At 31.1% G+C, this 20,809-nt stretch overlaps 1 protein-coding gene across 3 annotated transcripts in view; it reads right to left on the bottom strand.

Moving 5' to 3' along the window:
• Window positions 1–1,455: 1,455 nt before the first annotated feature.
• LOC148627533 (SRSF protein kinase 3-like) overlaps window positions 1,456–20,809 on the bottom strand; it is a 29,561-nt gene continuing 10,207 nt past the window's right edge. The window contains exons 4-14 of one of the 3 annotated variants that reach the window (XM_088574362.1): window positions 20,659–20,746; window positions 19,926–20,032; window positions 18,036–18,198; window positions 17,199–17,299; window positions 15,398–15,430; window positions 13,638–13,977; window positions 12,406–12,804; window positions 11,687–11,781; window positions 10,224–10,331; window positions 7,168–7,330; window positions 1,456–4,170 (exon numbers count right to left, since the gene is read on the bottom strand). In XM_088574362.1, coding sequence (XP_088430488.1) covers window positions 3,983–4,170; window positions 7,168–7,330; window positions 10,224–10,331; window positions 11,687–11,781; window positions 12,406–12,804; window positions 13,638–13,977; window positions 15,398–15,430; window positions 17,199–17,299; window positions 18,036–18,198; window positions 19,926–20,032; window positions 20,659–20,746 — 1,785 coding nt within the window. In that variant the 3' untranslated portion in view covers window positions 1,456–3,982. Of the gene's footprint in view, window positions 4,171–7,167; window positions 7,331–10,223; window positions 10,332–11,686; window positions 11,782–12,405; window positions 12,805–13,637; window positions 13,978–15,397; window positions 15,431–17,156; window positions 17,300–18,035; window positions 18,199–19,925; window positions 20,033–20,658; window positions 20,747–20,809 lie in introns of all 3 variants that reach the window. The other 2 variants (XM_088574352.1, XM_088574368.1) reach the window with 2 other exon arrangements.

Here is a 20,809-nt window from a genome sequence, read left to right as displayed (position 1 = left end):
ACACGAACTACCTCTAAACATTATAACCAATTTAGATTTTTTCCCCAGCAGAGAAGAGATAAGAAAACCAGGCCGTCCGATTATTTCTCAATTTCTCCAAGTTCCCAAAAAAGCACAACATAATTATGTATAGAAGTTCCGAGATGGTGGCTTTATTGTCTTTAATGGTTTATTTGATAAACTTCAAATGCTATTTAACATTGCTAACAAAGAACATGAACTACTCAAATTCACTTGTACGTTCTCCAAGTCCTCAGTCAAATTCACTTAAACGTTCTCTAAGTCCTCAGTCAAATTCACTTATACGTTCTCTAAATCCTCAGTAATTTTTTTTTTTGATTTAACGATTTACAAGGGGAAAATGTTTGAAGCAACCAACCCACTAGATATAAAATCCTACATAAAGGAAACTGGAAGTTTGCAATATCGTATTGAAAAAGTGTACATTCAAATGGAACTTTTAAATGTCTATTTAAGGGTGAAACCTTATGTCACCTAAAACCTGATAGTAGTCCTATGTTCCTAACGCATAATCTCAACAGTGTTAATTCAAAGAAGCTTACTGCCTTTAGAAATTCAGCAAAATATGCAGCTTGTTCTGTCACTAGCAGAGCGTGTGCTATCAGACTTAAATAAATGACTTAAGTCAATAAAACAGAAAGTAATTAACATTTGTAACAAAATTCCACCCAACATTATACACAATCTCAAATTTGTTACGGAAGCTCTAGTATTTTATAATGAATGACCCTAAATGCTCTCAACTATTTAAACGACCATCCATTGAAGCCTTTAAACGAGGAAATAATATAGCAGACTGGTCAAACCTTAATGGGTGTATATTAGAAGGACCGCCCGCACTAATGATCATATTTGTCATTAACTGTAGTACTCCTACTATTATATTACTCCCTTGAGGACTGCAAGTTAAATAAATCAAAAAATAATTATGACTGGTTGTTTTGTTAAAAGCAGATAATTTTAAAACCCGTATTTTTTACACCAACAAGTTGGATGAAAAGGGAAGTGGCATGCTACATCCTGCTAAGAATTATGGTAAACGAGAAGTTAATAAGCACTGAACTCAGAAAGAAGAGACACAGTGCAAGTCATTAAATTGTAAAATCAAAATACTATTTATATAAGAATTCTCTCCAATAAATCTATTACAGTGTGATTGACAAGCAAGGGTGAAAACAGTGTCACAAACACCAAAATCAATACCAACCTCCCTGTTGTGGTTTGGAACCTTGTTTTTTTTTAAAATTTTATTATGATCAATCAACTTTTGCAGGAAAACCAAGTTTCAACTCACAACTACACAGACAATGATACAGACAAAAACTTAGACCATGACATAGACAACAATGACATAGTATATGTATGACCATACACATCAACATAGTATATCCGCAAAATTTTTGCAGTCTCATCGAAAAATAAACAAGAATTAAGTATAGCAATTTGTCTTTTTATTCAATAAAAGAAACAGACAAATGAAATACAATAATCTATTCACAAATGGTTTTCAAACATCTATTCTTCCAACAGTCATACTAACAGGCATTCGTTTGATTATCATTGACTGTTTTATTCTGGTTTTCAGATAGTCTATGAAGTAAGTCTTAGTTTCTAATTCAGATACAAGTTATTTTCTCAGCCAGGTAATGTAAAAAGGGAGAGTTACCAACTCGTTACTATTTAACTGATTTTTTTTTCATCTGCATCTTCTTTTGTGCAAAGATGTGTCCTGAACTTTAACAATCTTGAGTAATAAATAACAGCATGAAAAAATGATTAAAAATATTTTCTTGAGTCACCTAATAACAATTACAAGTTCTATTAACTATAATATCCTTATAAACATATGGATTTCTTCTTAAGTTAACATTAAGACAAGTCACTAAATATAATAAGAATATGTAACAGAAGTAAAATTAAAATATTTCTAAAATTCAGCACTAGTTTTTTGTGACGGGCCCTAACAGTCGTTTGGTCACTGGTATCAGGAATGTTCAAATAGCACTAAATTGACAAACACAATTATCCTTACTAGTTATATTTTAATATAGCATACTACCAAAAAAAACAACAAAAAAACAAAAAACAAATATGGAGTTTTAAGTAGAGGCTTCCATAGTAAACGTTTAAGAACTATCAATGAATATTTTATCCCAGTAAAACACAAAGATAAGATGTCAATTTCTCAAAGGTGTGGGAGTTATCCTTGTCTTAAATTTTCGGACAATGTTCAATTTTTTTTACACTTTAAAATCAATTTTGTGAAAAGTACACAAATTAAGAACATGTTGTAAGATGCCTTTTATATGTCTGCACCTAACACCAAAAGTTGCTTTTTTGTGAAACTACAAATATCAGTTGTCGATTTCACAAAAAGTTGTAAGTGTAAAATTAGTCCTAAGTTATGAAGTCATAATAGAAAATAACATTGTGATATCAAATCTTAGGATAAATTTTAGACTTACAAATTTTTGTGAAAAAGACTGCAGGTTTTTATCATGTAAAGAAGACGTGAAAATCACACATGGGTTAAAATGTCCAGTGCTCAATGTTTTAAAGGTGAGATGTAAACTGAACCAACTGAAGAATTCTCTTTGTGACTTAATACATCATAAATTATTATTTTATCTATCAACTTTGTTCTTTTCCAGTTAGCATTATGTGTTAAGTTAAATTTAAAACTACTTGCATATAGAAAAAATTCCCATATTTATCCTTAACTCAAGCCCTATCAAACAGGTAGATTAATCAACTAGAACAACACTGCATGAAAAAAAAATATAAGCTAAGCCTCTAGGTTTCAGCAATTGAAAAAGCCAAGCCTAAAACTCTTATACAGTTTCCAAAAATCAAAGATGTCCTACATTTAGGAAAAATGCATATCATATCTACAGACGAAAAAAAAATCAATGCATAAATCATTGTTATAGATCTCCTCACCATTCTTAAGACAAAAATGCACACTATTGCAACCACTTGCACACAGAGCAAACTCAATTATACACTATGATACAGTATAGTCCAGTAATTCGGACCCAGTTACACAAACATGGTGAACTAAAAGACTTTACCTCTTACTCATTACAAGAAATTGTGTTAAAATAGTGACCAAATTTTGTGCAACCAGTTCCTACTTAAAAAACAACTTCAAATCTATCCCAAAAATTGAATTGTTTTCTTGATTTTGATTTCATAATCAGAAATCAAGTTATAATCAGACACATAGTTTTATATTCCACCAAAAAGGGAAATTGATTTCAAAATTTGTTTGTATACACAACATTTAGAATTTTACAAGGGGTCTGTATTAAAGATATATTTTTTGTTAGAAGTGAACTATATTGTCCATGTAAAACCTATGACAACTTGCTACATCAATATTATTTGGGCTCTTTATTTACAGATATTAACAAGGGTATTTGTAAGCATGGTTAGTTTGGATAAACCAAATGGATATTAATGACATCTGCTTGATAAAGTTTTTATGATGAAAATAAAATTCCTTTGTCTTTTGGTAAATATTTATATCAAGGTGCCTTAGAATAAATAGCAAACCGTTACAACTGTGACCCATAAAAATTTTCACGAAAGCCTTGACTAGTGAGATAAAATAAACATTTTGTCACAAATCAATAGTCATTTTCCTATATCAAACTACATGGTACAAATAAATAAAACTGGTATATATTAATCCTTTCACGAAGGGTTTGACATTTCCTTTCCTGGCAGTAGGTTCATTAAGCATATCCTATCTAAAATAACTATAAGAAGATTTCAAATGACAGAGAAAACTAAAAAAAATCTGAGATATCAACTTTGGTTACTCGATTAACTCTGTAGAACCCTAGCGAAGATAACATGTAGATGTGTTGTAATATAAAAATGTCTGCAAATGCCTGAAACCATCAGAATCCTCAATGAATAATTGTGTCACGTTTGTTAGTTCCCCAGTTGTTAATTTTTACAAATCATTCAGCCATGGATGCCGCAAACAATCTTCAGCTGTTGCCCTTTTCTCAGGATCAAATTCTAACATGGGGGTTAAAAAGTCTGCAAAAGCAGCAGCATCTTCAACTGTCCATTCATATTTTTCTGTAAGCACATCCACAAGTCCCCATGGTTTAAGTTTCTGAATGTGTTTCAGTTCCCCTGCAAACAAAATATCACAAAAAATAGTTTAATTCATATTCTTGTAAAAAAATAAATAAATAAAAAAAATATTTTTTACTATAATGTTGCGTATTTTCTGAAATTAAAAGATTTCAATATAATTAAGTTTACAAGTTGTCCAGGAAGAACCTGAAGTCCTTTTCACAAAAAACCCCTAATTATAAAATTAGTCATAAGTTATGATGTCATAATAGATCTAAGTATTTAGAACTCATAACTTACGACTATAATTTAACACTTCATTCTTTTGTGAAAATTACCACAGATTTTGCTTCAGGTAATATTTGGTACTTCTGGGTTAAAAAGGGGTATGTTCAGTCTATATAAAATTTGGTCTGGAAAATACAGTTTGTCAAATCAATGTGGAAATAGCATATTTTTTAATCAAATAAGTGCTTACTTTGCTAACATGCCTAACAGTGAAACCGATGAGAATAATGCATTTAAGTATCAGTCTATCTAAAAATCAGATAGAAGGTGATTCATGCATGTCAAAAACTTACCAAATTCGGTTTTATTTCTTATTCAGAAAAGGTTACTGATCACATAACCACTCTTAGTGTTTCCTTTGGTTGTTGTGCATTTGAGATAAATATTATATAGATTGTACATGAATTTGGAACTTTGAAAGAGTTATCATTCTTGATTTGGTTTCATTTCATTGATTTTTGTGGGAGATGAATGTATGATTTTCTATAAAATTGAAAATCTGAATCAGAAATGATTATCATTATTTGAAAGTATAGCATATGTAGACTGAAAAAGCATTGTTAGTTTGGCGAGTTTTCTACACCATGAATCACTTTACCATCGGTAGTGTCTGAATTTTATGTGGAATGATACAAAAAATGTGTATATTAGACCAAACTGATGGACAACACTTAATTTGGTGGATACAGAAAACAACTTAAATATTTCAACCATAATTGTTTATTGTATCAAATAATTTTTGACAAAATAATTAGTTAGTCAAAATTAATGTGGCAAATATTTACTTATCTAAAAAAACATCTGCAAACCTCCAAGTTCCAAAAGAAAATTATTGAAAATAACATGGTAACGATAATTAGTGACACCATTTTCATATCTAATATCGATGTAAAGCTCAACAATATTTTTTGTATGGGTTAAGCAATATTTTTAAAATAATGATAAGCCAAAAAGACATTTTAGTGGGCAAGCTATAATTTCCACTTATAGTAGTGGGCTGGAAATTGGTAAATGTGAATATATCCCTTTAGTTTAAGAAATGAGCAGTCAACAGATGTTTTATTGTACTGAACCATAATGACATCTTCATAATCTAGAAGTGAATTGTGTGACTGAGGATTTAGAAGAGAAGGGAAATCAGATTACAGCATTATTGCCTCTGTCAATAATAATGAAAAAAAAACTACTGGCTGAGAAAATCAAAGTGCTGATAGCACTAGTGCTTTTTGATTCTTGTGAAAATTGTAGCATGAACAAAATTTCACAGTTTATATGATGTTAACAAAATTGTGATCATACATTGCATTTTAAATACTATTAAGAACTATCTTTTTTTAATATGTATAAACTGAAAGTCAATCTATACAATTGGTGTAACTTCACACACATTTACAAATTTTGTTCCATTTCACCTTTTTCCCTAATTTTAAATATATCCAAAAGTTTATGTGCATTGTAATGCAAAAGCTATATTAACAGAGTATTTATCTTACATAACAATTAGACTTAAATAAAACCAATAGCAGCTGAAGAAAATAATTTCCTTAACATAAGATTTTCGAAAACAAGAAACTTTGATCAATTTGAATTTTCCCGCCAATTTTACTTCCTGTTTATAAATGGTAAAATATTAATGAAAGGACAGTTAATTTGACTTATAAGTGTGTTAAAATGAAAATATCAAACACATTTTATCCTTCCAGACACATTACTGCAAAATATAAATTTCCTAAATGTATATTTATTACTAAATATCTTTCAAGGCCAAAAAGGAGGCCCTCAAATCTTGAGTTGATATGAAGACTAGATCTTAAATTTATTTGCATAAAGAATAGAATATTGTTGAGCTGATAAATTGCAAGAAACATATTTACTTGTTATAAAAGAGGTATTGAATGATATAAAAGGAATTACATTTGGACTATATTTTTGTGTAGTGTTCAGAAATAGTAGGGAAGTTCCAATGATAGATCGGTGATATAAGGTATTCAAAAGGATCAAAAACCCAGAAACAGAACAATCAAGGCCTTTTGGAGTAATTGATTAATATGTAGCAATATATACTGAAATTAAGGGCGTTTTCCTTTTCCACCAGTTTACTTTTCGATTTTCGTAGTTAACTTGCGCCAATAAATTAATGATCCTGTTGAACCAGAATACAGTTAATTTATATTTGATGATGTTTTAGTGCTACATAAGCTGCATGGTTTGGTTATTCAAAAATTTTTTTTAAAAATCTCCTTATAACTGGTTGTTCATCTCTTTGACAAGTATAATTATGAAAATATAAGAAATATAAGACTTTCATTTTAGTTTAAAAATGTAAATATAGACCCTCCTCCTTTGCCCGGGCTTGGGAGCAACAGTTTTCTCTAGTGGAGTTAATGTTCAAAAAGGTTATTTTAATACAGCATGCATTTCTAACTCATTTTCTTTATTTCATGATAGTTTTATTTTTCGATTTTTACCTTTTCAATATTTAGTTTCTTTATTTGTATTTGGTGCAAAAGGTAGTCTTTTTCTGGCAGAAAAGGACTACACAGAAAAAATTTTTTTGGCGCAATTTAACGATTTTTTATCCATTTGGCGCAAAAGCACAATGCCCAAAATTAAGTAGTAAAATTCAATTTTAAACATAACCTCAAGTGGAGAAATAAATTAAAATCACTTGTATATGACAGAAATCACTCCTAAATGAAAAAGAATCTAAATTTTAATGACCATTGTACTGAAGGTACTACTTTATATATCCAATCATTGTTATACCTCTTCTGCTGAAGAATTCTCTAGAATATTTTCCAGCCAGTGCTATATGGCGAGGTATTGGACCGAGGAGCTCTATGATATGAGCTATGTGATCTTCATCTCTTGAATAGTCCTCTCCTGAATGTGGTTCAAACAAATAATCACCGACTAACATCTCAAATGCCTGAAAAAATAATTAAACATATATATATTTTTAACGATACATGTATGTAAAGGAATTATTGCTTGCTTTCTCATTACAGTGGCTAGAGAAGCGAAGTTATCAAGGACTTGTTCACAATAGTAAAAGATGTATAATGAAGAAGCTGAATTGGTCTAATTCTCATTCATGTAAGTTAAAAGACGGTTTTAAAAACAAATTTGCTCTTTTGACAAGAACCGTCTGCATCCATATTTGTCCTTTTGGCAATACCAGTCTGTGTCCACACTTGTTTAAACAAATATTAAAAACTGTCAACTGTCACTTTAAAAATAATTCCAAAACCTATACTAATACAATATTTATGATAATTTATGATAATTAAACACATTGCAACATTTGATACACTCCTTGAGATGTTTAGGTTTCCCGCACGCACGATACCTAAACGAACGCTAAACTCTTACCAAATGCATGATAAATGAACGCTTCTATCATGTGTTTAAACAAACACTTCTATCATGCGTTTGAAAGCATGATAAATGAACGCTCATATTGTGTGTTTAAACGCATGATTGACGAATGCTCACAGCATGTATTTAAACACACGGTAGACGTAAGATGAAAAATAATAATGATAACAAATAATGACGCAAGAAAAAATAGAAAATGAAATTAATGAAAATATAAAGATTAATAATAGCAAAAAAATATAAAAATAAAAGTTAAATCAAGGAAATAATCAAAGTACAAAAATAAACGAACGCTCGTATCGTGTGTTTAAACAAACGCAAAACGATGTGTAAACGCACGATAAATGATGCACGAACGCTAAAATGGGAAACGTGAATGTCTCAAGGAGTGTACAATATTTTTTAATCTTACTGTACAATATAAAGTGGGGCTGTAAGGATACAACTGCCTCGCAATACAGTATGTATCATGATACAAGGGTGGCAATATGATACATAAAACAGCATGCTGTCCTATATACTTTCTTCACTTCTGAGTGAAAAAATTTCAACAGATTTTTAAAAAAAGATGAATTTTGTTGTTGCAAGGTTTCATTCTTATAGTCTATAACTTTGATCTTAACAAAGATTATGGATTTTTCCTCACAAGACATGTCCTACTAAAGTAACAGTATTTGTAAGAATCATGCAAATCCTGTAATAAGTGACACACAACCAAAAAGGCTCAACATTTTTATTTTTGTTATTAAGTTGTTTTATGGGTCTATATGATAAAATGTATAATCACTCATTCCAATCTGTCTGCACTTGGGAGATAATTCACAATGAAAACTCATTAGTTTTTATTGTCTTTCAGTATCACTTACAGAGTTATCTCCCTTAATTTTGATTTCTACAGTACTTTTTATGTAATTTACATCTCCTATGAACAGGAATTAAATGAAAAGCAACATGTTAATTTCTTCTTAATATAACATTTTAAAACAAATATCAAAAATAAAAATATGTAGTCTTTCCAACAATCAATCACATTTTGCATGATCCTTAAGTGGAGTGCTATTTGCACAGTAACTTCATCAATAATTTGAAAACAAAAAGTTATATTTTGGCCAGCATTGTATCATATCAAAACCTCAGTCAAATGTATCATATCGTATTGTGATATATCAATATTGCAATGAATCATTTCATCCTCAATATAAAGTAATCATAAAATTCTGGAATTCTTTATCTAACATTTAATTTTATGCCCATGTGAAACTGTAACTGTAAATCAAAATGATGCAATCACGTGGGATAAAGACCCTCATTAAAATTTAAAGTACAGGATCTTAAATCTTACAGCATGCAACATGTGTGAAAATTAATTTGTGATTCTTCACAATGATTCACATAGTCTTTTAGGGGTAATGACAAAATATAAATGATTTTAGGAAATAAATTATGTATCAATATTAAACAATACATGTATGTCATACATTAACTTTTTTAATTTTTACTACACAACATTGGAAGCTATAAAAATGATAATTTTTACTCCTGTAGACTCTCATTCAATGAAACTGAAATCTGAAATTGACATCCCAATGGCAGCACTCAGACAATGTGACATCTTTGTCAGTTTCAATAGTGAAAGTGTTTATGGGCTATTGATAACTATATTCGGTAAAAATTATAGTTTTGAATATACAATGACCAAAAATGAATGGAATAACACAGATGATACTTTTTTGAGCCTCTAAACAGGTCTATCTTTTGTCAAAAAGATGGTAGCCATATGTACATGGAATTTACACTATTGTAAAAACAATCACAGAGGTCGAATAAAAGGTGAACAACCAATCATAATGCACAAAACAGGAGTATGCTAATTAGAATTATTATTATATACAAAACTTTTCTATAGAGTACTCATTCATTCACAGTTTATATTATTTCACCATATATTATTATATACCAATTCAGCTTAAAAATAATATCCTACATCAGTTTAACAGAAACTGATCACTTTCAAAATTGAAATTAACAGCAATTTTTTTCTTGTCTTAAGTTAAAATAACTGCTTTTCACTTCTTATTTAAGTTATCATGCAAATATTGACTGAAATATAAAAAATAAACTTCATAGATGGTAAAACACCAAAGACATCTAACATTTGAGCACACATTCAACAAAAACTAAATTACAAAACATTTTTGAAGACTTCAGTATTTAAAGTAGTCTATTCAAATCTTTAATTGATTACAAGCCTAAATTTGTATGCATCAATTAAAGGTTAACTATAATCCAAAGCATTCTAACTCTATTAATCAAAAAGTATTGAATGATATTAATGAATCATAAGTAGGTTGAATTGTTGGGAAACATCTGTGTGCAATTTTAATTCTTGAATTGCAAACTGATTATGGTCCTTTAAAACCATTAAAAAAATGTTTGATTCTTACCATACAAGCAGTGCTCCATATATCAGCTGGAGGACCATAACCAGCTCCTAGCAGAACTTCAAGACATCTGTATTGTCTTGTCTGGATATCTTCTGTAAACTTGTGGTACTGCAAAAGACAAGCATAATAGGTCAGTAGAAATACAATCGCTTTTTAAACATTTGAAAAATTGTATAAAATACTTTTCTCTCATAACCCCCCCCCCCCCCCCCCCCCCCCAAAAAAAAGAAGAGGATAATACCCTACTGGTAGAGCTTGTATTTCCATGTGGAAATATACATGTAGCAGACATTTCTTCCATTAATGACTTGTTTTCCACTGAACACAGACCAACAATATCACATAAGATGTACCTGTCTTGCATGGAAAAACATCTAATCAAACCAAATCTTTGAACAACAGCCTCATTCAAATTTACAGAAGAATTCATAGACAACATATGCACTGTACAGTCGAACTTCAATCGCTTGAAGTCATATGGTTCAAACACCTGTGTATCACAAACACATTTCAAAGTAACAAAATTTTCTCCTATATAATCAATAATAATAAACTTGGATTTCTCAAACACTTGAACTGACTAGTCGGTCTGTTACGTAATAAATCTTAAAGAATAAGCTTCCGCTAACTCGTCAGCCATTTTGTCAGCTTGGGTATTAAAATGTAAGAAAAACTTTAACCCGGTGTCATTTAAGTTAATTACAGGTAAAATTTAAGTCATTACTAATTATGTAGCTTTGACCTTTACATAGTACTGATTGAAGTTCAAGAATGTTCCGATGTCAGTATGATGAAGCATCAAAGAATATCAGATGAAAACATATTATTGACCAATTCAAGGAACTCGAACTCTGAATGTTTTTTTAAAGCAAACACAGCATTTTTAATGTCCAAAAATCAACATAATCTTCCAAAAGTACATGAATAAGATCCATGAACTAACAGAACTTCATAGGAAGTAAGCAATTTCTAATTATAAGTCGAACTGCATTGTGAAACAACCCTTTTCAAATTTTTCAATTTGTGTGTAAATTCATAATCTTTTCACTTCACTACATTTCACAGGTGAAAAAAAGGAGGGAATTTTAAACACCCATTTGAAAAATCCTTAAATTACCAAGGGGACATATATAGGAACCTAAAAATCTTTTGAAATCTTTTTGTCCCATATTATCTGGCAGACCCAACGGATGCGAGAATGTTTTAATACCCATATATCCCAACGATGTTAGAACTGTCAGATTTGCGATGCAAATTTTTGGTCGTTCCCTCCGCGGGACTCAAACTTGTACCCCTGTGACATCTATGGCAACACCGCCTGCACATAGTCCAGCGCCCTAGACCACTCGGCCAGCTAGACTCGATGTTTGTATATATATATAAGCAAATCAGAAACATATTACTTAGTTTCTTTTTAAGAATACAATATCACTCCAGCTTCTAATAAAATTAAGGATTCTTACTGTCCAACATGCATTTCCAAGATCAGCAATTTTCACAGGAATGTCACATTCTTCTCTTACAGGATCTGGTCTAGCTCCTGGGGCATTCTTACCACCTGTAATTCAGATCGTATAAATTAATATAATAGCAGCTCACAATTAATATTGGTAATGCGTAACTACTGTTAAAAAAAAAAAATACTGGTTTTGTTTTCTTAGTATGTAATTTCAAATACATTTTTTGTACTAATCTTAAGAACAAATATAAAAATCAGCTATGAAATAATACTTTCAGTTTATAAATTCCATACATGAAATAAAAATAACCTACAAGATCAAGCCTTTGACATGACAAAACATCACATCACTCAGCATTTATATCATTTATCAGACATATATTCATATGCCAACATCAGATGTTTACTTTATTTCATTCATTCTTTACATGACTTCTGAATGGTTATTTCCCTTTGAGTGAGTTAGATTAAAGCTATATGCTTGATACCACATCAGTGATTCTAATCTCAAAATTTAAGGGTGTTTATACAATGCCTACTTTATACTGGAAAATTATTGGAATTTAAATTGTAAGAAATGTTCTCAAACTTCAGGCTAAAACATGCATTATCAATTTAGGGTCAGTTTGCACTTGCTTAAACTTTCAAGGTTAAATAAAGTATAAACTGCCCAAATATTGGTTTTCAAATTTTCAGTTAAGTACATTTATTAGTTAGTCTTACTGGATGAATCAGTTTGATCACTTGGTGTCTGACTACTAGGACTGTGAGAACGTCTATTTCCTCGGTTATTCTGGGCTTCTTCAGGGGGAGGTAATCCCTCATCCATAGCCATTTCTGGTTTCACAGAATAGTTTGTATTCACATCACCGTTTTGAGATTCGTATCCATTACACATAGGTTCATCCCCAGCATCATGAACTATCTCCTGTTTCTCTTGTTCAGGTCTGTTTTCCTCCTCTGTTGATTTTTTGCTGTCATTTTCCACATTTAATTTAGCTTCCACTTCCTTGATATTCAGGTCTATAATTTCTGGCTGACACATTTCAGTTGAATTATGATCCAAGTCATTTTCATTGGTAATTTCTGTCTTTTCCTCATTAACCTTGTTTTTCTCTTTCACTGCAATAAATATAATACAGAAACCAAATCAGCTGACATATAATGACACTGCATCGTTTTTTCAATAACTAGTAGAAACATGAATGAATTCTATAGAAAGAGATATATTGTAAGGAAAAAACACAATAACTTAAAAAACACCAGGAGACCTTTCATTAAAAATCAACAATTAATCTTTTATTATGTTCCAAGAACGTAGTAGGGGAACAAACTGTTTTTGTTCAAACTTTTATAATTCTTCATTCTGGTATACTTTTGTCTGCAGAACTCTTCTGAAACGACTGAATGCATTTAAACCAAACTTAACACAAACACAGGGCACTACATGTATATTTGCCCAAACATTTTGAAATTTCAAATGACCTCCATTTCAAAACAGCTGCTGTTTAAAGACTAAAAAGGGAAAAAATCTATAGACTTGATATTTGGTTTGAAAAACAGGTCATCACAAGCGTTTTTGGTTAGCTTTATTGAATTTAGAAAATGGCCACCATTCCAAGATGGCTGCCAGGCAAAATAAAAAAAAAATAAAATAAAACAATTTCAAAAAAATTCAAAGGACCATACAAACTGATTTTGGAAACTCCTGTGACAATTGGACATTTGAGGAGCATTTGTGTTGGTTTCCAACACAACTAATACTAGTTGATATTTGTTTTTAATTATTTTATTATCATTATATTTTTTTTTTGGTTGACTTCTTCCTCATATCATTGTGTATGTGATCAAAACTAAGTCCACCAAAGTGGTGTAATTTAATAAATTCACACAAAAAAAAACAACTACATATGATAACAGCTTCAGCCATTAGACCACACCTAACCAAAACAAACCTTTGTTGTTATTTTCTGGCTCGTTGGTGATCGTGACTTCACTCTCATTCTTTGTGACATTTTCCTCTAGTTGTTCAGACAAAGGAGATGCATCAGTACTTGGTTCAGTATTCTCACTAGTAGGTAGCATACTGGAACTTTCTGAGGTTGGCGAGACAACATTGGAGCTGTCAGAGATCTGTGATATCATGTTAGAGCTATCTGAGCTGGGCATATTGAGACTGGATGTTTCAGAGTTGGGAAGCTCGCTAGCCTGTGTATTGCCCTCTTCTGTTTGATCCATACCTTCAGGATCAAGGTTTTCTTGCTGAAAATTTGTGATACTGGCACTTTGCGTCATCTGGAGAAAACAAATAAGATTTCTAATGAACATTAGCTTACAAATATATTTGCATTCATGCAACATTTAAGTTAATTACATCATCAAATTTCACAAGTCTGGTGCTATAACATAGGCTTACTATTTTTCATGTAAAACTAAGAACTGACACTGTAACTATTTTACAATGTTGAATACATTTAAGAAAGGTTCTCTTTGATATAATTAAAAAAAACAAACAGAAAACTGAGTAGTTTACTGTTGTATCTACATTAATTCTAAAGAATTTTATGACCAATTATACAAAAGCACAGCAAAAGCACCTTGGAAGAAAAAAAAACCCCATCAAATAACAACATAAATTATAAATACATATATAGAGAATAAAAAAAAAAAAAACAACAACAACACTTGGTGTACAATAATATTCATGCATACAATTGCCATAGCAATGTGTAATGCTTTTTCAATGGAATGATTTTTTGTTGCAAAAGAAGCATAATAAAACATCTGAATAGCATTTAAAATAAAGAGCAGCGTTTTAAGCGCATGATACGCCCATTGCCCTTTTAACTTGTCCTTATGCTTTTAATGAATTTATATAATTAATAACTAGAAATACTGTGAGCCCTCTCAAATACCCTCCCCCACTCTAAAAAAAAGTAAATAAAAAATGCACCAAAAATGTGGCACTATCAAGTTTAACTAAGTTTGTTGTCTTGATTTTTCACCCATATATTTCTATCTTGTTCAAAACACACTTTTCTGACAAGGATATCAAATACCTTTTATATTTATTAGTCGATCATAATAACAAATGGTCTCTTTTCATTAAATAAAATGTCCTTGGCCATTTCCGCCTTTTTTTAGGAGTAAAACCTAACATGTCAATTTATATGAACAATTCATCAAAGTTTCAAAAAAGCTGATGAAAGTGTTTTTGAGTTACTGTGGGAAAACTTAAAAATTCCTCTTTTTTTAAGTAAAAAAAATTGATCACATGGAAACAATACATCTGAAATTATAAAAATCAAAAGGGAACTTGCGTCAATAAGTATGAACAATTCCCCAAAGTTTCATAAAAGTTGGTCCAAAGTGTGGAAGACGGGACGGACAGACAGACAACGGTATACCATACTATGTCCTGTCTTAGACGGACATATAAAAATATACAGTGACTAATAAAATTCCAACTAGCCTTTAGTGATGATGTCTTATTCTTTGTAAATACTTTCCCCTGATATTTTATTCACTTTGAATAATAACTGTACCAAGAAGGAAAATCTTAAAGTACCATTCTTACTTCCAGATATGAACAAAAAAAACATTCACAGAATTAAAACAAATTCAATTATGCAATGATACAACAAATTTGAAATTAAACCTGTCCAAGAGGATTAACTGTATACAATCAATAATTCAACATGTTAAAATAGCTAACCATATTTTTTATACTATTCTCTCTTTCTCTTTGCTGCAAAAGAAAAGTTCCTACTGTTGTACTACATTCAAAACCATCTTCCAACGGGAGATAATCCATGGGTCACAATTGATGCGCATTTTTAAGACCAACATATTTTTCTTATTAGGCCATAAAAAAAAAATAATAAATGCCTGGTTCTCAGGACTCTTTTTAAAAAAATTGATGCTGGAAGGAAGCCTTTGATCAGAACTTTTCTTCTTTTTTTTCTAAGAAATTTCATCGAAATGAACAATTCTGTAAATGTACCAAAGTTAAATAAAATACTCCATGGCATTAAAACTTTACTGGGATGTGAGATGCGGCAAAAAATAAAAGCCATCTCTCCACCACAAGACAAACTTTTTTTTGTTTTTACTGATCAACAGCCTCATTTGCATCATACTTTTCATATTTCTGTCAAGCAAGCAGATGGTTCTGTAACTAATAAAAAGTTGATTCTGCACTGGATATGAAACTTTCCAGATTTTACTGTAATAAAAATCGCAGATGCGGGAGGGTTTTTTGAGATGCTGCGGAGCCTGAGCATATTTTTTTAGCCTTATTTCTCCTCTTTACTTTATCAATGAAGGAAACAGCATCTTGAGGGTCAATAAATGAACCAAGACCTTACCCTTACTTGAAAATAGAAACTTAAATTTAAGAATATTTTGCCAACTACTGCCACAAATAAGTTGTGCAATTCTACATCCACTTTTAAAACATTAAATCTCTTTCACTAAAAGTCATAAGTATAAAAACTGTCAAAAGAAATGGTGTCATAATAAAAATCACATTGTGACATCACAACTTATGCCCAATATTCACCTATAACTTTTTGGGAAAATAACTGCAGATTTTCAAGCTTCAGAAACTATAGGCATCCTACACATTATTTATTAATAAACATAACTCTCAGTTTGGTTTACCTAGATCTTCAACACTGTGATCAAGATATAAGGGCTTTTATAATTAGATTGTTATACTTTACATTCACTAAACTAAAGCTACCAAAATTTTAAATATTCATTATTAAAGTCTTTTAGAAAAGACTGAAGCAAGTTTGCTTGGACAGGTTTTGTGGCTTATGGAAAACTGAAAAAAAGTTATTAACAGTTCAATGAGCATGAAATACATGTATATACAAGAATATAATATACATAGATGGAAATAACAGAAAAGTCAAATGATATCTACATGTAAATGCCAAAAGTGTTAAAATTAGCTACACCACTATGATACTAGTGAGTAGGTGAGGTTACACACAGCAGTATATCAATTTTGTGTCAGTTTTTATCTGTTAAGTAAGATATGTCAATGTAAATTGATATTCACTGCATCAAAATGTGAGATATTGTAATCAATTTTCAAAACTTTTGTGAGCTCACCCAGTAAGAAGTGTAATTCATGGGGTTTTTAGTGTAAGGCATTAAAATCTTTTTCCTTAAAAAGAGATATAAAGGAAATTTTGTGAGCTTCATTCTAACTCAAATGGCACTTACAGTCACTTCAAAGCACTGAAAAGAACAGAAAATAGCAAAATGTGAAATTGTTGAAAATAAATCTGCAGAATTTTTATGAAAAACCAAAGCTTGCATAAGCTGAAAGCTTCAGAAAAAAAATCTAAATAAAATCAATAGAAGAGTTTATGTAGTTCTGCTAATTTGAAGTGACTGTATATGTAATACACCACCACATCAACTAGGTTTGCTATTGCAACATCAGATGCACCATTACAAACCGTTGAATTGATTTGACTTTCCTCTATTTGTTGCATTTGCACCTCTAATAAATGTTGTTGTTTCTTTAATTTCTTCTTCAGCTTCTTTTTCTTGTTTTTGGACATTTTTGAGGTATCAGCCTTCTCTTTAGGTGCTGTACTCACTAGAAAAAAAAAAATTAAGTTTCATGATGAGCATACTGTATTCTGATATTTTGATTAAAAAATACAAAAAAAACTTCAACATTTTCTTAATATAACAAATGTCAATTACATCAGATCTGGTTTTTCCAGGTCAACACAGCAGGTAAAATACAAATTAAAATGTAAGAACTACACTAATGTCAAGGCAATGATCTATTTTACCCCCAAAAACCGTGAAATCCAAAGAAGGTGGGTATGTTAGAAAAAAAAAATCCATAAAAACATTTATGAGGGTCTGGTTGGCTAAGTAGACTATATAATAAATCTAACAACTCCTGAGCCCATTAAAAATGCAGGCGGGTAAATCTAATAAATAAATCACAGAAACTCCATTTTATCATTGTCTTACCATGAGCTGGCTATTTATGTCGCATTGTTTTTAAATGACATGAATGGCCAGCCCATGGTAAATCAATGATAAAATGGAGTTTCCATGATTCATTTTGATTCTAATAGGACTAGTTTCTTCATATTAGATGCAGCCTATCAGTAGCACAAAATGTTGGTCATGTGTTTTTTTACTACGGCTGTTGCCTTGAAATTTGAAGCATGTCGTTTTAAAACTTTCCTTAATACCTGATTAAGTAAAAAGATGAGTCAATTTGATTTGTTGGTCTGTTATCTGCACCTATTGTTCTCCTAAGATATTACTTAATAGGACAAAACACTACACCATCAAAATCATTATGAAATTACCTGCTGAACCAGGCATTGGACAACCAATTCTTTGCCATTCAAATGCATCTGCTGCGAGCTTTCTGATATGTGTATCATCTACACACATAAGCACATTCTCTGGTTTTATGTCTGTGTGAATGATTTTACACTTTGTATGGAGATAATGTAAAGCCTGTAAGACCTAAAACAAACACAAATAATATAATCATCATCTATACTTAAAATAATATTTAATATTTACTATTTCAGCCAATGCATAAGACTAGTTTTGTTCTTGGGCTGATACTGTTTAAGGTTTGATACTAAGGAAAGTATATGGCTTGTAAGTTGCATTTTCAAAAACTATTTTTGATTCTGAATTTCTGTTAAAAGCACTTAAATTTTGAAAGTTTACAGTTGTAAGGTTTTTTTTTTTCATTTTGTGTTAATATCTAACCGACTTTGTTCAGATGAAATGCACACAGGGAGCATCTTAACATGGGAGAGGTCTAACCCTAAACAAATGAGACATACAAGTATGGACACACAATTCAAGCTTGATACTTTGAAGTTTGATTGTTATTAGACATTTTACAACACAGGATATGAATTTGACCAAAATCAAAGTGATCCCTTTCAGCCCTAAATTCAAAAATGATTTCAGTCACAACATTGGGGAATAAGCACTTTGTGGTACAATTTCAAACAGATCAATACCCTTTTATTTAAGCCATGCCATTATACACCCACAGATTTTCGAATAAACAAGAGGCTCCCAGGAGCCTGAACCGCTCACCTGGTTAAATTTTGTCTGTCAATGGCAATAAATTTAACTAGAAGTTTACTAATAATTTCACCCAAGAAGACTTTGGTAGGACTTATCAAAAGGATCAATACATGGCTCAATAGAATAAACTGAAAATTTGACCACAGATAGATCTCATCATGCTGAACACTTTTCTACTAAGTCAGATTTGGCTAAATCTAACGATTTTGGAGATATATAATTGAAAATCTACAGTCTGACCCCCTATGTTCTATTTTTAGTAACAGTGGCCATGTTTTTTGACGGATCAAAAATCTAAACACAACTTTTGTGCAAGATACCCCAAAAAACATTTATACTAAGTTTGATTCCAGTTGGTCGAGTAGGGTCAGAGAAGATTTTTTAAAGAAATAATATTAAAAATAGCAGAACATGTCAAAAAAGGGCAATAACTCCTAAATTGCTTGACAGATTATAATGAGAATTTGACCACAGATAGATCTCATCATGCTGAACACTTTTACCTAGTCAGAATTAGGCTTAACTTAACGGTTTTGGAGATATTGGCGAAGAACTAAAGACTGACCCCCATGTTCTATTTTTTGTTAATGGCGGCCATGTTTTTTGATGGATCATTTAAACACAAATTTTGTGCAAGATACCCTAAGGAACATCTGTGCAAAGTTTCACATAATTCCTCTCAGTAGTTTCTGAGAAGATTTTTGAAAAATTGTTAACAGACGATGATAACGATGACTACAGAACACCAAGTGATGGCAGTCTTTACACTATAAAAACAACATCCTCTGCTTTTGAACTAGAGATAGTGACCCATTCTTGTGAATTCATGCAGTCATGAGAATAGACTTACATGCCCTTTTGTAAATGCTGTTCCACTGATCCTGTTCCAATATGATAAAATATCAATATAGCACCATTACTTGTTGTGCAAATTGAAAACAACATCCACATTTACATCCTTTTAGGAAAACATTTCCTTGTCAGATGACTCCACTTACCTGTTTAATTATGGATTTAACATTCCCTTGTCAGATGACTCCACTTACCTGTTTAATCATGGATTTAACATTCCCTTGTCAGATGACTCCACTTACCTGTTTAATTATGGATTTAACATTTCCTTCTCAGATGACTCCACTAACCTGTTTAATTATGGATTTAACATTTCTTGAAGGAATTCCTTGATAATTTGACCTTATGATCAACTTCAATAAATTATTCCCTAGAACTTCAAATACCATACAGACATCTTAATCTAGTTAAGGAACAGAATCTATATTTAAGTACTCTGCAGCCTGACAAAGTTCATAGTCCTTGTAAAGAGGAATTAATTTCAAAATGTTAATACAGAAAACATGTATATCTGCCTAAATTTTTCAGTGTAACTCAGATACGAAAGGAAGAAAATAACACACACAATTAGAGTAGCTTAGACATGGAAAAAACACAGAACACTTAAAAGAAAACCATAAGAAATTAGCTGAGTAAAAGAGGTGCCCCTTACTCTGAAAAAGATAAAGATTTCAAAAGGTTTATTGATTGTTATTTTGACACCAAGCTTTCCCCATGAGACAAATAGATCTGTACTAGCAAGACCATCCTGATTGACCTCAAGACTGAAAACTGCCTGTGTGTCAGGCATATGTAAATGTCATTCATCAACGTGAAGACAATGGACAGTGGAACAACAACTGATCAACTGATACATTTCCATTTAGCCTTCAACTTGCTACTTAGAACATAATTCTTAACAAAATCTATATTTATGTCCTATTTATATTCATTACAACAAAACAGCTTTAAATTCCCAGGAATTCCAGATATCTATCAACTATATATTTGTGGCAATGGTGATATAAATAACCTAAAGGATACGTGTGCCATTGATCCCAGAGATTTTAAAGTCATCTAGTAGTTGGACTGTTCTTTCTCTGTATTCATCATTTTCATCACTTTCACGCACCTGCAATGAAAAGAAATGATTTTAAAAATCGTATATAAGAAAATTTATAAAACCATCACTGAT

The sequence above is a fragment of the Perna viridis genome, chromosome 1 (assembly GCF_037379345.1).
Source record: "Perna viridis isolate PV_CMFRI_1.1 ecotype Kerala chromosome 1, ASM3737934v1, whole genome shotgun sequence".
NCBI lineage: Eukaryota > Metazoa > Mollusca > Bivalvia > Mytilida > Mytilidae > Perna > Perna viridis.
This window is presented reverse-complemented; position numbering and strand designations above follow the sequence as displayed.